Genomic DNA, 21,761 nt, shown 5'->3' on the forward strand with positions numbered 1-21,761 from the left:
TCACTTCGTTAGAGAAGTTTTAATGAAGTGAGGACTGTACAATTATTTCAAAATATCTTTTTATGGTTTTTTTCGTGACTTTATAGGCAGGACATTGAGGGACAGACAGGAAAATGGGGGTGAAGGAATGGGGGGGGAATTGCTAAGAGACCGCAGGTCAGAAACAAACCTGAGTCACGACGAGACGTATTGCGTGCGTGGTTTGCACCCGATTGGGCTGAGCCACCAGAACGACCAGGCTCTTCAATAATTCAAGTGTTACAAAAAGAAATCATAGGATCTGTATGAGGTTGGTATTCACCAAAGCACTTCGCTTTAACAGAAAGGTCTCAGAGCCGAAGCCAAAGCAGGTCAAGGAGCAAAAAAACTTTTGGTGCTCTGAGTTAGCAGCTGATTGGACAAGCTGTGATCGGCTTGTAAAATATAAATGAGGGTCCACAGCGGAGGTATTAAAATAAGAGAGCGGTCGAGCCGGAGGTGTTTGGAGGCAGGAAAGGTGTGAATTATAACACTTTGTGGCTGTTTTGGATATTGGCACCTCTTAGCACCTTTAGCCGTTAGCACGTCTGACTGACCAAGTGTTAGCCCCTAGCATTAGCGGTCACCACCATGACCTACAGAACACATATGTAGTATATGACTTTAAAGCTGTCTTCGTATTGGCCTTTGGCGTCATTGTTCATGTTTGGGTAATTGTGTGTTTGCACATACTGTGTTGTATGTCTATAAGTTCAATGAGTTTCTCTCTCCGTTCCCCCCCCCACCCTCTCTTTTTCCACTCTTCCCTCTCTCCTCGCTCTCTCCAACTCTCCCCTTGCTCTCTCCCTCCCCCTTTCTCCCCCTCCTCCCCACCCTTTCTCCTTGTGTCAGGGACCGAGGTGTGGAGTTACTCTTTAAGAAATAATCTTTAGAAGTGTGTCAGGATCAACCCAGAGAGAAAAAGAGCTGAACAAAGCGAAGGGAACAGTTTCACTTTCCTTCATGCATCCACATGTGTGTGTGTGTGTGCATGCACACACATGTCTATATGCATGTGCGTGTGTGAGCGTGTGCAAGCTTTCCCTTCCTGTCTTGACCTTTAATTTCCTCCCCCCACTGCTCCCCACCTATTTCACCCATTCCCCCTCTCTCCCCCTCACACATTTATTAATATCGTTGTGTGGCTTGGCTCTCCATCCGTTCCAAGGTCTTATCATTTGCAGAGTTTTCACCTCAGAGTTTTCAGCCTAGAACCCCCCCTTCCCTTCCCTCACACCCCACATCCCCCAACCCCCTCCCCCTCACACACACTCCTCCCTGCGTACCCCCAGGGCTGGGGGTACGCAGGGAGGCAGCACTAGCCCAACAGGCTAAGCGAATCTGCAGAAAAACAGGATTAAATGAATTTATGCTCCCCCAGTTGTAGGGCAAAGAGACAGGGGGAGAGAGGGGAAAGAGAGGGGGAGCTGGAAATAAAGCTAACATGATTTCAGCCCTCCTCACCTCTGTGTGACTCCGACGCAAAGCATTCTACCCTTGGGCTGACCTCCACATCCAGACGGCTGTTGCTCTCGAATGGGGCCCATTTCTCTCTCTCTGATTCCTGCCTTTATGTCCATATAAAACCGTCATTTTCCCTTTTCCTCCGATTCCAACCTTACATTCCGCTGAAGCCCCCTTCTTTTCGTTGTTAGAGTGTAGCTTTCCTTTCAAGTGAGTAAATGTGTCAATTACTCTCTGCTTGTATACTGTACTCATTAATATATTAATGAGTATATTAATATATTAAACATTAATATACTCATTAAAGTGTCCTGTTTTCTAACAGGTTCTAGTCCACATCCCTTTAAAACCAATATGTTTTTCTGTTAAAACCACAAGCCTTTTCTCTCTGATTCTAGTCCTTTGTCCTTCCTAACTCTTCTCTGTTCCCTCTCTGATTCTAGTCCTATTTCTTGCGAATCTCTTTTTTGTTCCCTCTCTGATTCTAGTCCTATGTTCCGGTCAACTCTTCTATGCTCTCTCTCAGATTCTAGTCCTATTTCCTGGTAAACTCTCCTATTTTTTGATGATTTTAGCTTCATGTCCCCGTAAAGTTTCAGTTTTCATGATCTAGCTCATATTCTTTACCTAGGAACGCTAAAAGCTTTTCATGTTTTTGGCAATATCTTCAATTTCTTCTCTTTTCCTGTATCCACCCTCCCCCCCACCACCACCAACCCCTAATTCTCTCTTTGATGCTAACCTTACCTTCCCTTAAACCCCCCCAACTCCCCCATTCTTCAATTGATGATGCTAGCCCTACGGTCCCGAAAACCCCTCTTTCCCAGAAACACGAAGCATGCTCTCACACCAAATCAACACACAACCACACACACACACACACACACACACACACACACACACACACACACACACACACATACACACACATACAGACACACACTCACACTCACACATACACACACGCAATCCAAGATACATTGATATGTACAAACACACACAAACTCCAAATGCACACACACACAGCCAAATTCAGGATACATTCATATGTATTCTCACAGAAACACTCACACTCTCTCTGACTCTCACTCTCTCATACACACACACACAGACAGACCCAATTCAAGACACAATCATATGTACACAGGCCAGACACACTCATACACTCTCCAAATACAAACTCACAGACCAAATCCCAGATACATTGAATATGTATACACACACGCATACACTCACAGGCATGCCTTTACAAAAAGTGTGATAATCGTAGGGAAAATAATAATGGTGTTCGTTGCCGTCCACACAATTCCCCCCAATATGTTTCCAATATTACTCTGTATGTGAGACACACGTGGAGACGACACACTGCCCTCCTTTGTCTTCTCATTCTGTTTTCTCAGCTTGCGCCAACTCGGCTTCCTGCAAACACACACACATACACAACACACCAATAGAGCAACAAAGGGACACACACACACATATACACAAGAGTGTACATCTTGGCTCGCCTCGGGAGAATGGAGGAGTGGTTTCTGTTGCCGTAGCCACAGTGTCCGCTCTCTGCACACAAACCACTTCCTGTTCCTCCGGGCGTCCCAGCCAATCAGACGGTTGAACCAACCAGACCGTATATTTACGGGAATTGAAGGCATGGAAAAAACAAACAACTATTACTCACAAGGTCTCCATTGATGCACGCTAGGTCAGGTCTGAAATCCCTCCAGTCATGTCATCTCCCAGTCTGCCTGGTGACCAGACATGTTGGTGAATTGTGTTTAAATACCACTTTCAGTAACACTAAATGGGTTTTGGGCCGAGTTCCGAGGCAATAGCCATTTTGGTTCCTTTCACATCAAGTGGAACTCACATAGATGTAGAACTAACAAAAAGAATAGTGATATAAATAGTGATATCTCATTCCTTCATCTTGAATTCGTAGCTATAGTTACATTAGTAACTATGCTTTAAACATTAAGGTCAGTTTCATTGCTTTTTTTAATAACATAACAATAAGTACAAGAACAAGCGATTACTGAGCTAGTAGCTTAGTAGTGTGACCAGTTGACATGTTGTTTGCGACGGCCAAGAACAAAAACAACGTCACCGAACCGAACATTGGCACCAAACTCTCGGCCCAGGTTAGACTGTGGCCTCTCGGTATTAAAGCTAGCTGCGGTCTGTACCTATAAGGTACTGGAGGTGCTGCACACAGTCCTTCTGGAGTAGCTACGTGGCTTATCGATCGTGTCTATAACGGGAAACAGAGATCTTGTGTTTTCAAGGCTCTAAAATGCACGATGAAGACTCTCCAACTGGAGGCCTTTCACAATTCCATTAGCCTTTGTTTGTGCTTGACAAAGGTACAGAGGTCTCGACTGCTCTTTCGGTCCACTCCAGCCGGAGCGTTTTACCCATAACTCAAGTCTCTCAGCGCGATAATTATCAGCGTGTTCCGTGTCAAGTCGCACATGCTTCCCGCTCTCCAAAAAAAACATGTGTTTGCATGTGGGCAATGTACATGCAAACGCTCCACCAGGTCCAGGAACATGCAGGAAGGACATCCAGGGGCCGATGCATAACATTCACATTTGCATTCAGATAAAAAACGTATGCTTTTATCGAGAGGGTTCAACATTGGAGGCAATTATCGCTCTGCGGATGCAATTAGTTAAAAAGGGATGTGTGTGTGGGGGGGGGGGGGGGGGGGGGAGGGGTTATTCACTGACGGGCCAAATAGGAAGCATTTAGGAACAGTGCAGGCTATCCAATATAGGCTTGCATTAGCCTCACTGCTGCGGACAAAGAACATTGTATTTTGGACAATGAATTCATAAGTAAAAGTACCCTCTTCTTCTTATGGTCTAAATCAGCTCAACCTGCTCAGTTAAAGGAAGGTTTCCTATTTTTTCAACCTGGAGACGATTTTCAGATCATTTTGGGTTTAAAGGATTAATGCGAACGAGATTGGTCCAGTATTGAGCGTTCTGCATTCGCAATTGTTGAAAACGGCTTGCAATCTTATCCTTTGTAAAGGGTATCACCAGCAGCGGTGGCGAGGTGTTTACAGGCAGCAGTAGTGACCCAAACCAGTGTTATTACACACAGCAGGAGTGACCCAAACCAGTGTTATAACACACAGCAGGAGTGACCCAAACCAGTGTTGTTCCACGCAGCAGTAGTGATTTAAACCAGCATTGTAACCAGCAGCAGTAGTGACCCAAACCAGTGTTGTTCCACGCAGCAGCAGTGATTTAAACCAGCATTGTAACCAGCAGCAGTAGTGACCCAAACCAGTGTTGTTACACGCAGCCGTCCAGGAGGAGCGGCAGCGAGCCAAGGAGAGGAGTGATGGAGAGGTGGAGTCCAGCAGCAGCTCCAACGAGGACATGCCGGTGGAGAAGATCCTGGAGGCGGAGCAGGCCGTGGAACCCAAGACCCACACGTACACCGAGACCAGCCTCGGGGCCCCGTCCAGCTCGGTGAGCGGAGTGTGTGTTTGCGAGGGCCATTGTGAATTTGTGTCTAGCCATGGTGGGACCAGGGAGTGTATATCTACCTGTGTATGACAGAGACTGCCTGTGTGCGGGCGTCCTATTTTTTGTGGGAAGAATGTGTGTATAAAGTGATTTCACCTCAACAATGTGCATTAGTACACAATGTATGCACACTCATGCACACTCACCACACACACGCACACAAACTCTGCATACTTCCCACGCAGACACACGTAAACACACGGTGGGTTTGCGTCTCCGATTGAGCAAGTGGCTGTTCTGCGGTGCCTGTGGTATCGGCCAATGGCATCGCTGCCTGGGTTTTGGGGGGAAATGTAATACCCCAACCCTGACCGCAGCCTGCTGGTGGAATGTATAGATTCGACTGAGAGTTAACCACTAGCATAATCTAACTGGAGTGGCATGAGAGACCACCCTACCCTCGCTGAATGAGTGGAACTCTCTCTCTCTCTGCACTGACGTCTCTGCAGAGATGCAAGACTCATTTTGGTCCAATATGGTAAGTAGGAAATTACATGTAGGGTCTACTTACTTTAGACCCTACATGTTATTTAGAGTTTTATAGCAGATGCATTTATCTAAAGCCACGTACATAGAATCAAATAATAATCTGTCCTCACTAATCTGTATGTAAGGGCCCTATATCCCTGAATATAAACTAGCATGTGCTCAATGCACTCAACTGAAGTACATAAGGATTATTACAACAACAATCATTTCAACAACTATCATGTGAAACTCTGCCCCCTACAGTGCATCAAGATAACAGCAGTGCATAAGGCTCTGCGCAAGTTCCTCTTATATCACCCCTGGAGCAACAGGGCGCCAGTTCACCTATGACCTTGAAATAAATCCCTGGTGGCGGTCTTATAGGCGTGTCCTCATCTGCCTCAACTACTGGCTGGCAGCCGCTGACACAGAGTGCATTGTGGGACATGAATTATGCAACAGGCAGACTGTTCCTGAAAGCATCGCAGCGACGAGGGCTTCTACTTTCTCAGGAACGCTGGAGGAACAGGAGGAGACGAGGAGGAGAGGAGAGGAGGAGGGATGGGAGGGGAGGGGGAGGGGAAGGAGGGATGGGTGAGGATAAAGCTGAGAGAGGGAGGGAGGGAGGGAGGGAGGGAGACAGAGAAGAGGGGACAGGGAGGGAGGGAGGGAGGGAGAGGGGCAAGTGATGGATGGATGGAGGGAGGGGTAGAGGATGCAGGGAGACGGCAAGCATGAGCCATTGGGCATGAGATGAGATCGGGAGTGAGTGAGAGCGGGGGAAGCGAGAGAGAGAGAGAGAGAGAGAGATTGGGCAGAGAGACATGTGAAGGCTGCTATGTGACCGATCATCACCAACACTACCACCATCTCTCCGTCCTCCTCCTCCTCCTCCTCCTCCTCTTCCTCCTCCCGCTGTGCTGTCCTCCTTTGGGACCCACTGCCCCGTGCTGTAATTAATCACACGCATCACACTGTGGGAGCACGACGTCAACAGCACTCCGTCGCTCCGGGGGGGTTCCCGGGGTCTGGCGGGGTGGTGGTGAGGGAGCAGGGGGCCGTGCTGGGTCTGAATGCAGTGTGTTTATCTCATCGTGACCCAGAACAGGAGCTAAACAGGCGGGAGTAACGGCGCCTTCCAGACACGCAAGAAAAGGCCCTCATATACAGGGGCGGGGGGCAGGGGATAATCTCTGTGGTGTTTTGCTATCGCTCTCTCTCTCTCCCTTACTCTCTTTATGTCTCTCTCCATATTGATCCCTTTCTCTTTCTCCATTACTCTCGCTCTGTATTTATCTCTCCATATTTCTCTCTATCTCTCTCTCTCTCTTTCTCTATTTCCCTATTTCCCTCTATATTTTTCTCTATCTCTCTCTCGCTCTATCTCTATTTCCCTATTTCCCTCTATATATTTCTCTCTATCTCTCTCTCTCTCTTTCTATATTTTCCTATTTCCCTCTATATATTTCTCTCTATCTCTCTCTTTCTCTATTTCCCTATTTCCCTCTATATATTTCTCTCTATCTCTCTCTTTCTCTATTTCCCTATTTCCCTCTATATATTTCTCTGTATCTCTCTCTCTCTCTTTCTCTATTTCCCTATTTCCCTCTATATAGTTCTCTCTCGCATGGACAAGTGAATTACATCTTTCTTTACTTTTTGTTTGGTCTTCTATCCAACTTTTTCTCTTCCGCTATCTGTCAATTGTGCTCTTTCTGTGTTGTTGTTTATGGTTCAACTGTTTTTCACTGTGTCTCTATCACTCTATCTCCTACTATCTTTATTTCATTGGCGGCAACATCTTTCACTGTTTTTTTCCTTCTTTTACTTGTTCTCTGTCTCTCTCTCTCTCTATCTCCCTCTCACTGTTTTGTTTGGTTATTTTGGTCCACTTTTGTGTTTCACTCTATCTATTATTTTGCTCTCCCGCTCTCTCTCCCTTGCCTCCCCAATTTGTCTCTCTCTCTGCCGAACGCTCTGGTCCAACTTTCTCTTTCGCACTCCACTGTAGCGCTCTTCTCCTGTTTTATTTCAATCCCAACCTTCTCTATAACTCTCCATCTTCTATACTTTCTCTTTATCTGTCTCTCTTCTATTCTTTCTCCAAGCTTTCCTTTTCACTCGATTCTCTGTATCTCCATAATGTGTTTATTCTGGTGCCAACCTTCTCTCTGTCTATCTCTATTCCTCCTATTATTTCCCTACCTCTCTCACCGTCTCCCATCCTGACACAGTGTGCTATTCAATATTCAGTCATGGCCTCCATCTTGAGCGAGATCCCCTGGCAGTGAGTCTTAATATCACCCAGGTGATAGTGAGTAGATCTATCTCTCCATCCTCCACCTCACCTCCATTATCCCTCCTCTCCCTTATCCCCCTCCTTTTCCTCCTCTGTCTCCCCCCCTCTCTTTCTTCCCCCATCTCCTCCCCCCTTCCCTCCCTCCTCCCCATCATCTTTCCCCTCCCCCTCCTTCCACTCCTGGCCCCCCACTCTTCCCTCTCTCCCCTCCCATCCCTCTCTCTCTCCGATTTAGGACAAAACTAATTCATTCACCCACAAATCCCAGTCCCTCTCTCGCTCTCACAAACTCTGTCTCTCTGTTTCTCTGTCTCTCTGTCTCTGTCTCTGTCTCTGTCTCTCTCTCTCTCTCTCTCTCTCTCTCTCTCTCGCTCTCTCTCTCTGTCTCTCTCTCTCTCTCTCTTGCTCTCTGTCTCTTTCTCTGTCTCTCTCTCTCTCTCTCTCGCTCTCTCTCTGTCTCTGTCTCTCTCTTTCTCTCTCTCTCTCTCTCTCTTGCTCTCTCTCTCTGTCTCTCTCTCTCTCTCTCTCTCTCTCTCTCTGTCTCTCGTGCTCTCTCTGTCCCACACTATGGCAACAGTAATGGCTGGAGAATAATTAAAAATTAAACTTAACTCCTCCTCAACTAAATATGATGAACATTTCATGACCAACAGCCAAGTCTGATGTCTCTACCCCACGCTGAGGTGGTGATGGAGCTAAAAACGACACGGCTTAAACTTCAGAACCAAGCAAAACTACCTTTGATTTAGCCGGGAATGCCTTGAAGTATCCGCCGTCTCTTAGAGGGATTTTAAAATATCGACTTAGATTCACTTAGATACTTAGTTTCTCTCCGTTTCTCTCTGTTTCACTCCATCTTTTTCTGAATTCAACTCTAAAGTGTTTATTGGCTTTGGAAACGAGCCAAAGCATGTACAAAGGTAATATGATTTTTAACAACACCAAAACAATACAAAAATGGATCTACAGTGAAAAACGACGAAATCGTCCAAAATTGCAGCAAATAAAAAATTCTTATCTGGTTCTTTCCCTCTCTTCAGCTGTCTCATTCTCTGGCTGTCCCATCCCTCTCTTCCTCTGGCTGTCTCTGTCTACCTCCCTCTCCCATCTCTCTCCTCCTCGGGCTCCGTCACGTGGGACTCTTCTCGCTCCGCTCCTCTCCGCTCGGTGTTCCAAGCCACCGGCTGATGGATTTGGTGTTTTTTCTCATGACTCAGTCTTCGATTTGGTTTGGCCGTCGCTCTTCGGCCGTTCCCACCCCGCCCAACAGTCTCACGGCATAACCAGACAGACTGCAAGGGTTAATGCTGTGCCTCCACCACCCTCTCTCAACCTCTCCTCCACCCAGCCCTCCATCTCTAAACTCCCTGCAACGTTGTACAGAAACACAATGCCCCGGGATTACTGCTAGATTGTCTGTCTGTGTGTGAGCTAGTGTGTGTGTGTGTGTATGTGTGTGTGTGTGTGTTTGTGTGTGTGCACATGTATGGTGTTTGTTAGTGTGTGTATAGTGTGTGTGTGTGTGTGTGTGTGTGTGTGTGTGTGTGTGTGTGTATTTGTGCATATGAATATTGTGTGCATGTCAATGTGTGTGTATAGTGTGTGTCAATCTGTGTTTTCACGGTCTTCCTAGTGTGTGTGTACATGTGTATAGTGTGTGTCCGTGCGTCCTCCGGTCTTCGGAAGCGCTGCAGAAGGCAGACGGCCGTCGAAGCCTCATTAATACAACATTCATGAGACTGGCTGTGGGTAACGAGAACTCTGGGAGTTGTATTCTTTTGTGGTGGGCAGCTCAACCAGCGCCTTGCCATGAAGAGGCTATTGTGTCCCTCTTGTGTGTGTGTGTGTGTTTTTGAGTGTGTGTATTATCTCTCGCCTCTGCTGGTGCCGTAGCCCCCGCCTTTCCAAACAAGCTCGCCAAATATGTTTATGTGTTGTTTTTCGAAAAACAAGAAAAACTAAAACCCCAAAATTCCAAAACAAACTCTTGTCGTGGCGAGCAACACCCGACGGGGGCCGTGATGCCGCTGGTGGTGGTGGTGACGGTAGTGGCGGTGGTGGTGATGATGGCGGCGGTGGTGGTGAAATATTCATGAGGCGCCTTTGTTGAGCTTTTTCTGCCCCTGCAGAAACACAAATCACGTGACAACTTTCAATTTGAATCCAATTTTTTGGAAACGCAGTTGTGGTTTGTGTGTCTGGTTAACTTTTCTGTGTTTTAAACGGCCGGTCTGTTTGATGGTTCACAGTCAGAGTGAGTTGCACACCGTAAGCGGTGGGGAGAGCAGGGGGCGAGGAGAGGGAGAGAGCCGGGGTATGGATGGATGGAGAGGGATGGAGGGAGATGGAGAGAGCAAGAGAGGGAGAGTGGGCTAAAGAGAGTGTGATGGAGAGAAAGATTTATAGTGAGAGTTGGAGTGAGAGAGGGAGACAAAGCGAGAGAGTTAGAACATCACTAGACAGAGGGATAGACCTGGAGATTAGTGAAAGGACCTCTTTGTTCTTCTTCATCTCGAACTAATGGTCTCATGGGAGCAACCGAGAGCTCTGGATCCTCCCCAGTTCCTACCATCGATCCGAGGGGTTTGGAGAGAGAAGTTGGGCTCAAGCTTTTATTGTGAGCTTCTCACACACACAGACACACACACACACACGCACACACACACACACACACACACACACACACACACATACACACATTCAGGGACGGAGAGGGTGTTTGAGGATGTTTACTTCGTATTAAATTATGCACAGAGTCTCCTGAACGCACTCAGCGTTGCTCTTTGTTTCCCAGAATACACTAGTGAAGGATACGGAGACCCATGGGGGGCGGGACTTCAACAAACTACTCTGTGATTGACAGCTGTGTTTTTTAGGGATATGTTTTCCCTCGTCGGTGGATTTCGATTTCGGGGGTTGAGTCACGGGCCGGTCGCCTCCGAGTCGGAGAGATTCCTTGGGGATACGAGGAGAATACAATGAATTAAAATTTAAATAAATTTTGAGCTCTTATCCGTTTGATGGGCATTTCCATAAAACACAGCAGAGAGGAGGGGGGCTTGAAGAATGTTCCGGTTGGCGGCGAGAATACGGCCCTGTTGGCCAATCTAATTGGTTGTTTTTTATCAGTATTAATTCATTAATTGATCAGTTAAATTTAATGCGGATTGCTGAGGAATGAACCAGGCCGGCAAAAAACTAAAATGCAAAACTGATTACACAAAGAAATATCGCCAGACACAATATGCACAGTAGGAATGTTAACGTAAATAATGACAGTAGAGATTAGCCTGTATTTAATCAGTCTAGACTCGAGAAGCACTGAATGTGTGCTTTGCTGCTGTGTGAATAACAGCTCTGCTCGTGTAGGACTGAATGCCACACCATCTGAATAGGATCCTTTATAAGTGATTACATTGATATGATTCAAAACCGAAACGATATATAAACACATAAAGAATTTAAGAGGATCATTCAGTTCATCAGTAAGCCCAACGCACAGCGCCTATCTTATGTGTCTGCTCTGTAATCCTGGTCCCAGACTCAAAGTTCTTCACATGCCGCATCGCACCATGCCCCCTGAACCTAAACCGCTCTAGAGGGCAGGGAAGACTCATCTTATCTTAAAGATGCAGATGTTGTGTCTTTTTTTTTTTGCTTTGTTCCCCTTGTTGAACGCGGGGATCTCAACGTTGTGGTGCCACACATCCCCCCGATCTAAACCCAGCAGGATGGAATACAGATTCCTGAATCACAGCTGTCAATCATTCTATCCTAAGAGTACACCGAAAGAAATAAAGACAGTAAGACAAGAAGAGAGATGAAGGGAGCCACAGAGCCGCCAGTGTAGACCCTTGCTAAGGGCTGACTAGGGACCCTCAACACTAGTCACACAGCGGGGGGTCATGAGTTAACTACATGCTGCTCAGAAGGCAGGCGTGTTTGTGGATGTGTGTGTGTGTGTGTGTGTGTGTGTGTGTGTGTGTCTGTGTAATATTATTAGTGTGTGCACAATCTGTATTTGGCTGTGTGAAGTTTCTGTGATGTGTGTGTGTGTGTGTGTGTGTGTGTGTGTGTGTGTGTGTGTGTGTGTGTGTGTGTGTGTGCAGGCCCTGATTAAGACTCAATGTTTTAAAAAAAAGACTGTAAAAAATGCAAATTCAATCATTTGAACCTCTTGCTAAAAATGTTCTCTCTCCCTCTCTCACTCTCGCTCTCTCGATCGCTCTCTCTATCTCTCTCTCTCTCTCTCTCTCTCTCTCTCTCTCTCTCTCTCTCTCCCTCCCAGCCCAACGACCCGGTCACCAACATCTGCCAGGCGGCGGACAAGCAGCTGTTCACGCTAGTGGAGTGGGCCAAGAGGATCCCCCACTTCTCAGAGCTCCCCCTGGACGACCAGGTTATCCTGTTGCGAGCAGGTCCGTCCCCATCACAGTCCCCCATCACATCCTCTGTATCACATCTGGAACCAGTGGTCCGTCCCCCATCACAGTCCCCCATCACATCCCTATATCACATCTAGAACAGTCCCCCTGGACCACCAGGTTGTCCTGCTACGAGCAGGTCTGGCCATCCCACATCACTCTTTAACTATTTCCTTTATAACAGTTCATTCTTACATCCATAGTTGTAAGAATTCTGCTAGCATCCTCCACGTGTACATTTTGCTGAAATCTATTTATATTCCAATCAAAATAAAACCAAACTAAAAATAAAAACTGATAATACAAACAATAACAAAATCATGCATACTTAAGGAACAACTCAAACATTGACTTATGCATATCAGCAATAATCATTACATGAATACATGAGTGAGCTAGCAAGGTTAATACAGACACACACACACACATGCACATACACACACACACACACACGCAAACACACACATCCATACACACACACACATACAAACACAAACACAGTATGTGTGTCTGTAACGGCAGGAGTGTTTGGATCGTCCAATCAGAGAGTATGAAGCTCAGAGTGAATCATGTATTATTCCTGTCCCAGCCAATCAGAACGCAGCCTTTTGCAGGTCTCTGACTGCACTCTGCTGCCTGCCTGTCAAACTGAATTAAACCAGTGTGTGGTTGTTTGTTTGTGTGTGTGTGTGTGTGTGTGTGTGTGTGTGTGTGTGTGTGTGTGTGTGTGTGTGTGTGTGTGTGTGTAGTAGAGTGAGATACAGTGATAATGGAGCGAGAGAGAAAGGGGGGGGGGGCAGTTACAAGGTAGAGAGAGAGAAAGAGAGCAATTGAGATCGCAAAGGCTTCTATAAAATAATAACAAAAAAAAGTATTATTTTTCGTGTGTTTTTTTTTTCTATTTTTGTGGGGGGGGTGGGGGGGGTTACCGTTACTGACTGGAGATCAGTAAGATTTAGATTTATTTTTCTTTTACAATTCAATAGTTAAATAATGATAATGATAAATCATAATATCAATTCATCTCAACACATTGGCCTGTCCTAAAGGAAAGAGCAGTTTACATATTGACTGCTTCTAATGTTGTGTTGGTCATACTAAAGAATGATTTATTGTTTTTTTAGTGAATAATACAGAACATAAGGAACTTAAATAATAAATAATCGCAATTAGATTATTTCCCCAAATCGTTCAGCCCAAAGAGAGAGAGAGATGGGGGGAGAGAGAGAGTGAGACAGATGGGGAGTGGGAGAGAGAGAGAGAGAGAGAGAGAGAGAGAGAAAGTGAGAGGCGAGAGAGACTATCATCCTCTCTGTCTCTATGTGTCTCCCTCTCTATGAGCACTCAGGCCTCTCTATAAATAGCCTCTTTAGTTCTGCTGTCTCACAGTCAAAAGCATCCTGCCCTCACCATCGTCACAGAGACAGAGAGGCTGTTGCTAGGCAGAACAATTAAAGGAGCCATGTCCCTCTCTCTGTCACACTCTCTCTCTGTCACACTCTCTCTGTCTCTGTCTGTCTCTCTCTCTCTGTCTTTCTCACGGTCTCTCTCTCTCTCTCTGCTGCTCCATACTGGCCGCTTCAGCGTGTCAAACTGCTTGCACAACCTCATCGTGATGGCAGGCGCAGCTCATCCCTTTAGCACGCCCTGCCATGTCAGGCTTAATTGATTAATCGAAGCTAAACTCACACACACGCACAACCACACACACGCACAACCACACACACACACACACTCACACTCCTGCTCTCGCCTCCTCTCCTCTACATTGTTTGTTTATTTTTATTTTTTATTGGGTTGAATGCGTTGTGAACTTTACCGTTGGGAGTTTCCTGCTAACTAATTCTAGTTTTCTCTCCTCTTCCTCCATATCTCTCCCTCTTTGTCTCAATCCATCTCTCTATCTCTTTCTATAACCCTCTTTTGATCCGTCCATCTCCCCTCCATCTCCCTTTTCATCACCCTCCTCTAATCCACCCGCTCTTCACCTCCCTCTCTCTTCCCCCTCTGCTCTACCCCTCTCCCCTCTCTCTCCCTCCTCTCTCCCTCTCTCCCCCTCTCTCCCCTGTCCCTCCCCTCTCTCTCTCCCTCCTCTCTCCCTCTCTCCCCCTCTCTCCCCTGTCCCTCCCCTCTCTCTCTCCCTCTCTCCCCCTCTCTCCCCTGTCCCTCCCCTCTCTCTCTCCCTCTCTCCCCCTCTCTCCCCTGTCCCTCCCCTCTCTCTCTCCCTCTCTCCCCCTCTCTCCCCTGTCCCTCCCCTCTCTCTCTCCCTCTCTCCCCCTCTCTCCCCTGTCCCTCCCCTCTCTCTCTCCCGCTCTCCCCTCTCTCTCCCCTCTCTCTCCCCTGTCCCTCCCCTGTCCCTCCCCTCTCTCTCCCCCCTCTCTCCCGCCTCCAGGGTGGAATGAGCTGCTGATCGCCTCCTTCTCCCACCGCTCCATCTCGGTGAAGGACGGCATCTTGCTGGCCACCGGGCTCCACGTGCACCGCAACAGCGCGCACAGCGCCGGCGTGGGCGCCATCTTTGACAGGTCATCATCAGCCTCTTCCTCCTCCTCATCTTCACTCTATCAGCCCAGTCTGTTCTCCCCCGGGGCTGTCAGTGTATCACTTTATTAACACCATTTAATCTATCTGGCTGATCAAATGTATCACTTTATTATCACAATCTGTTCTCCCCTGGCTGTTTTCAAATCGTGACTTTATCAGCTATGTCCATTCTGACACTGGGAGATACCCTCCTAGGCTTTATATAACTTTATATAACTTTATTAACCCAGCTTGTTGCCTCTTGCTATTTTCAATATTCTGCTTTATTGATGCAGTGTCTTCTCTCTGGCTGTTTTAAAGGATAACTTTATCGGTTCATCCAGTTCTGATACTGGGCGATGTCCTCCAAGGCTGATGCACTGTATGCCTTCATATCACTTTATAAACACAGACTGTTGTCTCCGGCTGTTTCCAATGTATAACTCTATTAACACGGTATGTTCTGTCACTGGGGGTATGTTTTCCCTAGCTGTATATTTCTGGAAGAGGATGGGATCGCAATGCGACAAGATACACATATATTCATATAGAATATTTATTCAAATGTATGCATTTATTCCAAATTATTATTAAATATCATTCCAAATTATTATGAAATATCATATTAATAATTTATATATTTTATATATTTATGTCATTCTTAATTAAATGTACGTACTCCAGCAGAAACCCTCCAGAGACACCAGTAGATAGCATTAGTAGATGCAGTGTGCTAGTGTTTCCACGGTGGGGTCCACATCCCGGGTCATACCTGGGGGAGTAGAGGGGCTGTTTGAGGAGGAACTTAAAAACAAAGAGGATTTCATTCTTTACAAATATTTGTATATTTATTCAGGATGTATTTTAATGATCATTCCTGAATAATTTATAATTTATGAAATAAAAAATGAATATTTTGATGGTTCGTATTAACCCTCACGTAGTTTACCCCGTTCACAAGACTGTCATGAGGGTCAAGCTGAGTAAAACCTTTGCTGACGGTGTTGCTGATGCTTCTAGCCGAGGCTGTATGTCTCTTAACCGTTTTGCGTTCCAACACATGGAGTCGTAGTTCTCCCTTCTTGGGTGTGCTGGGGGCTGTCTGGTTGGGTTGGGCTGGACGGCCCAGCCGTCGGCCCGGCCCGTTCCGCAGCAGTCCGCATTGAGGACAAATTACCCAAGCCACCCGGGGCTCTTCATCAGCAGCCCTTGTTGAAAACGTCTTCCCTTGGCCGTGTTCCAGCTCGTCAGGCAATTTTTCTAAGCGACATCGCTTTGTGTGTGTGTGTGTGTGTGTGTGTGTGTGTGTGTGTGTGTGTGTGTGTGTGTGTGTGTGTGTGTGTGTGTGTGTGTGCCGTGTGGTCACACACCTGCCTGCTGCTGTTGATAATTGTTTTCAACACATTGGTATTAACATACCTCCCTAATGTAAACACTGCTGACAGCTGCTTCATTTATACCTTAGTCTCTCTCTCTCTCTCTCTCTCTCTCTCTCTCTCACACACACACACACCCTCACTCTCATTCTCATTCTCTAACTCTTTTCTCTCTCCCCTCTGGCTCAAATCTTTCACTTTCCTCTCCCTCTCTCCCCCCTGTAATCTCTCTCCTCCACTCTCTATCATCCCCTCTCTACTGCCCTCTATCTCTCTCCTCCCCCCTCTCCCTTCACCCCCCCCTCTCTCTCTTCTCTCCCCCCCTCCCTCTCTCTCTCTTCTCCCCCCCCCCCCCCCTCCTCTCGCTCTCTCTTTATCCTCCCCTGTCGTTCCTATTCCTTTTATTAGTCTCAAGGGTGGTGGGGTTGGTTAAGTAGAACATCATGATCAGTTATATACCAAACAACGTGTTGTTGTTGTCCAGTCTTCCCGTTGTCCCTGACAACCACTGGTTCCCCTAGTCTCGCCGTGCCAGACCATGTGAGTTCACGCTGCCTAAACCAAACATCTGGGGCTTTCTAAAATCACGGAAGTTGTTTGAGTGGCTGCTGAAACAAGCTGGAGAGATAGTCACTCTAACTTTGTAAAAAGGAGAAAGCTTTTTAAAACATTGAAAATGGATGTCCCGAGCAACGTTAAATTGTTTGATTTGGTTTCGTTAAATGTCTGCTAAATCCACACTTTTGTTGTCACTTTGATGGAATATTTTCAACCCAGGACAAGAAAGACGTGTTGGTAGGACAGAGTTTACCAGCACACACACACACGACTTCTGGGTGTCACCAGCACAATATGAAGGACTAAAGACTTTTGATTGGTTCTGCCAGGCAGGGTTTTTTATAGCTCTGTCATTGTTTCCGCCCAGTTAAGCACCGGAACCGGGGAGAGTGTCCTCATTCTCTGGTTGACTGAGCATTCAGAGACTGGCTTGTGTGTCCACTGGTCCCTGTAAACAGCTAGAACACGTTGGTCAACGCACATCGCTATGATGTTGGAGAGACAATTTGAGAGAGGGAAAGAGTTAGTCAGAAAGAGGGAGAGATAGAAACATATGCATAGTTATAAAGAGAGAGAGAAAGACAAATAGGAAGAAAGAAACAAAGCAACATATTTCTATTTTGAATTGAAACAATTTGCTGAAAATCACTCAGGGTTGATTTACAGAATCGTCAACATTACAGCGAAAAGCCAGCAAAATGAAAATGAAAACAGATAGAGAGAGTATTGGAGAGAGTGACAGATGAAGAGTTAGAGAGAAAGGGAAGAGAGATTGCAGGGAGAGAAAGAAAGACAGAATGAGATAGAGCAGGCAGAGAGTTGGAGCAAGAACAAGTGACAGTTTCGGGCCCAAAAAGACAGTCTCTCTATCGCATGGCCACGCCCCCGAAACCCACAGTGGCTACTGTGGGTTTCTATTTATAAGCGTCATCTAGTGAGGGTGCTTCCTCTGCGAGGCTGCGCAGCACTCCAGTGCTGTAGCTACCATCGCGTGGGAAGCTGGTCGGCTTGTGCGCGGCTCTGTTATGCAGAGGCTCCTGGGTAATTATACAGTCAGTTAATGCTCACGTGTTTGAGTTGAGCCACTACCAACACTGATGGAGTGTTGTGTTGCTGCACACACAGGAGGACTGGTCTAAAAGCCGTTGTGTTGTCAATATAATCACACGGTGACAACCAGGGCTTGTTTTTTTGGGTTGTTGTTGAATAAAGCACACAAATATGCATGACCCAGGTAGGATGGAATCAGCTGTTATGTTTTGATTCTTTTGGCGTTTAGTTTTCCTCCAAAGCAACTGGCTTTGTGAGTTCAGATCCATGTTTTTAAGGACAAGGGCCAAGGGACTACAGATGAAAATGAGCTTTTCTCCTAACTCTGGCACATTTACATTCTGAGTGTAAACTAAAAATGTCAATTTATGTGCATTGTCCCTTTTAAATAAAAAAATTAAAAAGGACCAGGTATGTTTTAGTGGGCATCTTGCTTTGGGGGGGCTCACAGGTTAAGCTGCAGACATAAGTAACAGACTTAGGTAATCAAAGTATGACATGAGGTGACATATTAAAGAGTGTTATCGAGGCGTGGTATTAACGTCTATGTTCGGTGTGTTGCTATGACCAGGGTGCTGACAGAGTTGGTGTCTAAGATGAGGGACATGCAGATGGACAAGACAGAGCTGGGTTGCCTCAGAGCCATCGTCCTCTTCAATCCAGGTAAAGCCTTTCAGACACAGCACACACACACACATAGGCACACACACACACACACACATTCACACACCCCCCCACACACACACACACACACACACACACACACACACACACACACCTGCACCCGCACACACGCACGCACGCACGCACGCACATACACACACACACAAACACACGCAGCGGTATACCTATATGCTACAATAAAGGTGACTACATCAAGTATGGTATTTGAATGCCCGTGCACATCCACAGCAAAAGTGTGTAAAACTGTGTTAAGAGTAGAACATGGCACTTGGAGTACGGACATTAAAGGAAACATGGGGTGGTTTGGTGGTGAGCACCAGGCTGTCAGGATATGATTCAGCCCTGAAGAACATGCACTCACTCTACGTCACTCAGTAGAAGTCTGCCCGTTGCATCAAACACAGATTATTAATGTGTTTATTTATTATTCATGTCATCAGTCCCTCCGCATGATTAATTATATATACTCCCAATAGTATCTCTTGTTGCTTAAGGCAACTCTTTTAAAATGCATACTTTTCATACATTATATGATGTGGACTCAGGCTACACGCATGAGCAACTAAACTTACTCGAAAGTGTGCATTTAATTAAGAGTGTTTGTGCTCCTTTGCGTGTGTGTGTGTGTGTGTGTGTGTCTGTGTGTGTGTAGATTCGAAGGGTCTCTCTAACCCGGGGGAGGTGGAGGCCCTCAGGGAGAAGGTGTATGCGTCTCTGGAGGCCTACTGCAAGCATAAGTACCCTGAGCAGCCGGGCAGGTAGGAAGCCCCGCCCACCGCCTGTCCTCAGCTCTGATTGGAGCAAAATGTTGTGTCGCGATAGGTTATCGAAACATTTGAGATTCATGTCTAGTCTTGTATAAACTGAATCGCAGCTGTAATATATTTCTGTTGTTTTGAATGAAACCATATATGGTATGCGTACTTCAGCTAAAAAGCTAATGTATACGATTCATATTTAATATTCTGTCACTTAGCAGACGCTTCTGTACAAGGCGACTTCCAGTATATTCGTGTAGATACACGTCATTAAGGAGGAGGCTTTATCAGTCTGTAAGATAGCACCATGTATCATTTGCGCCGGAACACGTCTCTGCTTTTCGCTGACATGCCTCTCAAGGCGCAAGTTTAGTGGCGCAGGTATGCTGGGGGTGGAAATCGGTTTTGCGCCAGGCGCAGACTAGCAAAGATACATGCGTCGTGTGGAAATTCAATTGCGCTGGATGCAATGTAGGGCCCTAATTGATTAGAAGTAGTTTGTTAGTGGCTCTGAGTCTTTAGGCAGTCAGTTTGTATATATAAACCCTGTCTATTTGACCTTTTAAAAAAGAATAATGGTTTGCTAAATTAGATCATCAAATATCTCTAGCTTATTTCAGCAATCTCCCCTCATATGACCCCCATATGCCCCCGACCACAAGGTTGGGAACCTCTGGGTGAGGGCATCGCGCTCAGGTTGAAAACTATAGTGACTACACTAGCCGTCCCCTTTAAATTTAAAGCCACATTTCATTCATCATTTAATTTGATTTCGTTTCACTTCTTTGTTTTGTATCCTGTTGTCGTGGATACCTCACACCTGGTGTAAACTCTAACCCTTCTCTTGGAACCCACCACACTTACAATCACCAATCCCGTTTCACGTTTTTTTTTCCCGCCGCAGGTTCGCCAAGCTGTTGCTACGGTTACCGGCGCTGCGCTCCATCGGCCTCAAGTGCCTGGAGCACCTCTTCTTCTTCAAGCTGATCGGGGACACGCCCATCGACACCTTCCTCATGGAGATGCTGGAAGCGCCGCATCAGATGACATAGGGAAGGCGAGGGAAGGCGGGACTTCCTCTCTGGTCCTCCAATCCCCTGCCTGGTCATCATCCTCATCGTCGTCATCCTCTTATTGGACGCCACCACACCAGCGCCGCCCTCCTGGCCTCCCTGGACCTATCAGGCTTGGGAGCAGCGGGGTAGGGGAAGGGGTCCCGTGGCTTCCCCCTCCCCCCCCCGGCCCGGTGAGGGACATCGCGCTCATGCACGTTGCGCCGGACCCCCGGGCGTGGACAGCCTTGATGCCCGTTAGCCGGTCGCCACGGATACCGTGGATGTGCGTTGAAATACGCTGCGACGAAGTCGGGGGAGCGAAACAGAAGATGAATTCGTAGTGTCTTTTTTTTGGGTTTGTTGCTCTGTTTTATACCTTGTAAAAATATATAAATAAGAAATATATATAGACATATATATATTAAAGTGAGAGACATCGACGCGCATGAGACGCTAAAAGACTGAGATGGACCCGAATGAACTGGACAGAATGTTTCTCTTTCTTTTCTCCCGACTAAAGGAAGATATACCAGCGGTTTGCGGTGATCAGGAATAAAGACAAACCCTTAGCTCTGCTTGTGTGCCGACATGTTCCTAGCATTGATGATGTCACCCCTGGAAGCTCTCTAGTGTTGTGGATGAGACAATCGTGTTCTGGAGACCGCCGGTCGGTCGGCGACACGTGCCGACCGATTCGAACCCGGACCCTACGAAACCCCGGGCAGACCGTCTGTCAGGACCTTAGCATCTCTTACTCTCTCTCTCTCTCTCCCGCCCTCTCGCTCTTTCTCTCTCTCTCTCGCTCTCTCGCACCCTCTCTCTCTCTTGCTTTCTCGCTCTGTCTCTCACTCTTCCTCACCCTCTCTCTCTCTCTCTTTCTCTCTCTCCCTCTCTCTCTCACTCTCCCTCACCCTCTCTCTCTCTCTCTCTCTCGCTCTCTCGCTCTAACTCTCTTTCTCTCCCAATATCGGTCTCTCCCCATTTCTCTCTGTCTCTCACTCTCTCTCTCTCTCTCTCTCTCTCTCTCTCTCTCTCTCTCCCCATCTGTCTCACTCTCTCTCTCCCCCCATCTCTCTCTCTATTAGGGCTGAACGATTTGGGGAAATAATCTAATTGCGATTATTTATTATTTAAGTTCCTTATGTTCTGTATTAATCACTAAATCTGATTCTATAGTATGACCAACACAACATTGGAAGCAGTCAACATGTAAACTGCTCTTTCGTTTAGGACAGACCGATGTGTTGAGATGAATTGATATTATGACATCTTTATTTAACTATTGAATTGTAAAAGAAAAATAAATCTAAATATTACTGATCTCCAGTCAGTAATGTTAAACCCCCCCCCCCCCCAAAAATTAGAAAAAAAAAAACAGACAAAAAATAATACTTTTTTTTGTTATTATTTTATCGCAGCCTTTGCGATTTGCATATCGTGTTCTATCACATCGCGATTTTTGATTTGATTAATCGTTCAGCCCTACTCTCTATCTCTCCCAATCTATGTCTCTCTCTCTGTCTCTCTCTCTGTCTCTCTCTCTCTCTC

At 46.5% G+C, this 21,761-nt stretch overlaps 1 protein-coding gene across 1 annotated transcript in view; it reads left to right on the plus strand.

Annotated features, from left to right (window-relative positions):
* The window catches only part of LOC307089736 (retinoic acid receptor RXR-alpha-B-like), a 109,398-nt gene extending 88,877 nt beyond the window's left edge, over positions 1-20,521 (plus strand). Inside the window, exons 6-11 of the mRNA XM_079756151.1 lie at positions 4,792-4,961; positions 12,074-12,203; positions 14,602-14,734; positions 18,288-18,379; positions 19,053-19,158; positions 20,063-20,521. Of these exons, the coding sequence (XP_079612277.1) occupies positions 4,792-4,961; positions 12,074-12,203; positions 14,602-14,734; positions 18,288-18,379; positions 19,053-19,158; positions 20,063-20,210 (779 nt within the window). The 3' untranslated portion in view covers positions 20,211-20,521. The remainder of the gene's footprint in view (positions 1-4,791; positions 4,962-12,073; positions 12,204-14,601; positions 14,735-18,287; positions 18,380-19,052; positions 19,159-20,062) is intronic.
* Positions 20,522-21,761: the final 1,240 nt, after the last annotated feature.

The sequence above is a fragment of the Pollachius pollachius genome (genome assembly GCF_949987615.1).
Source record: "Pollachius pollachius genome assembly, chromosome: 18".
Classification (NCBI taxonomy): Eukaryota; Metazoa; Chordata; class Actinopteri; order Gadiformes; family Gadidae; genus Pollachius; species Pollachius pollachius.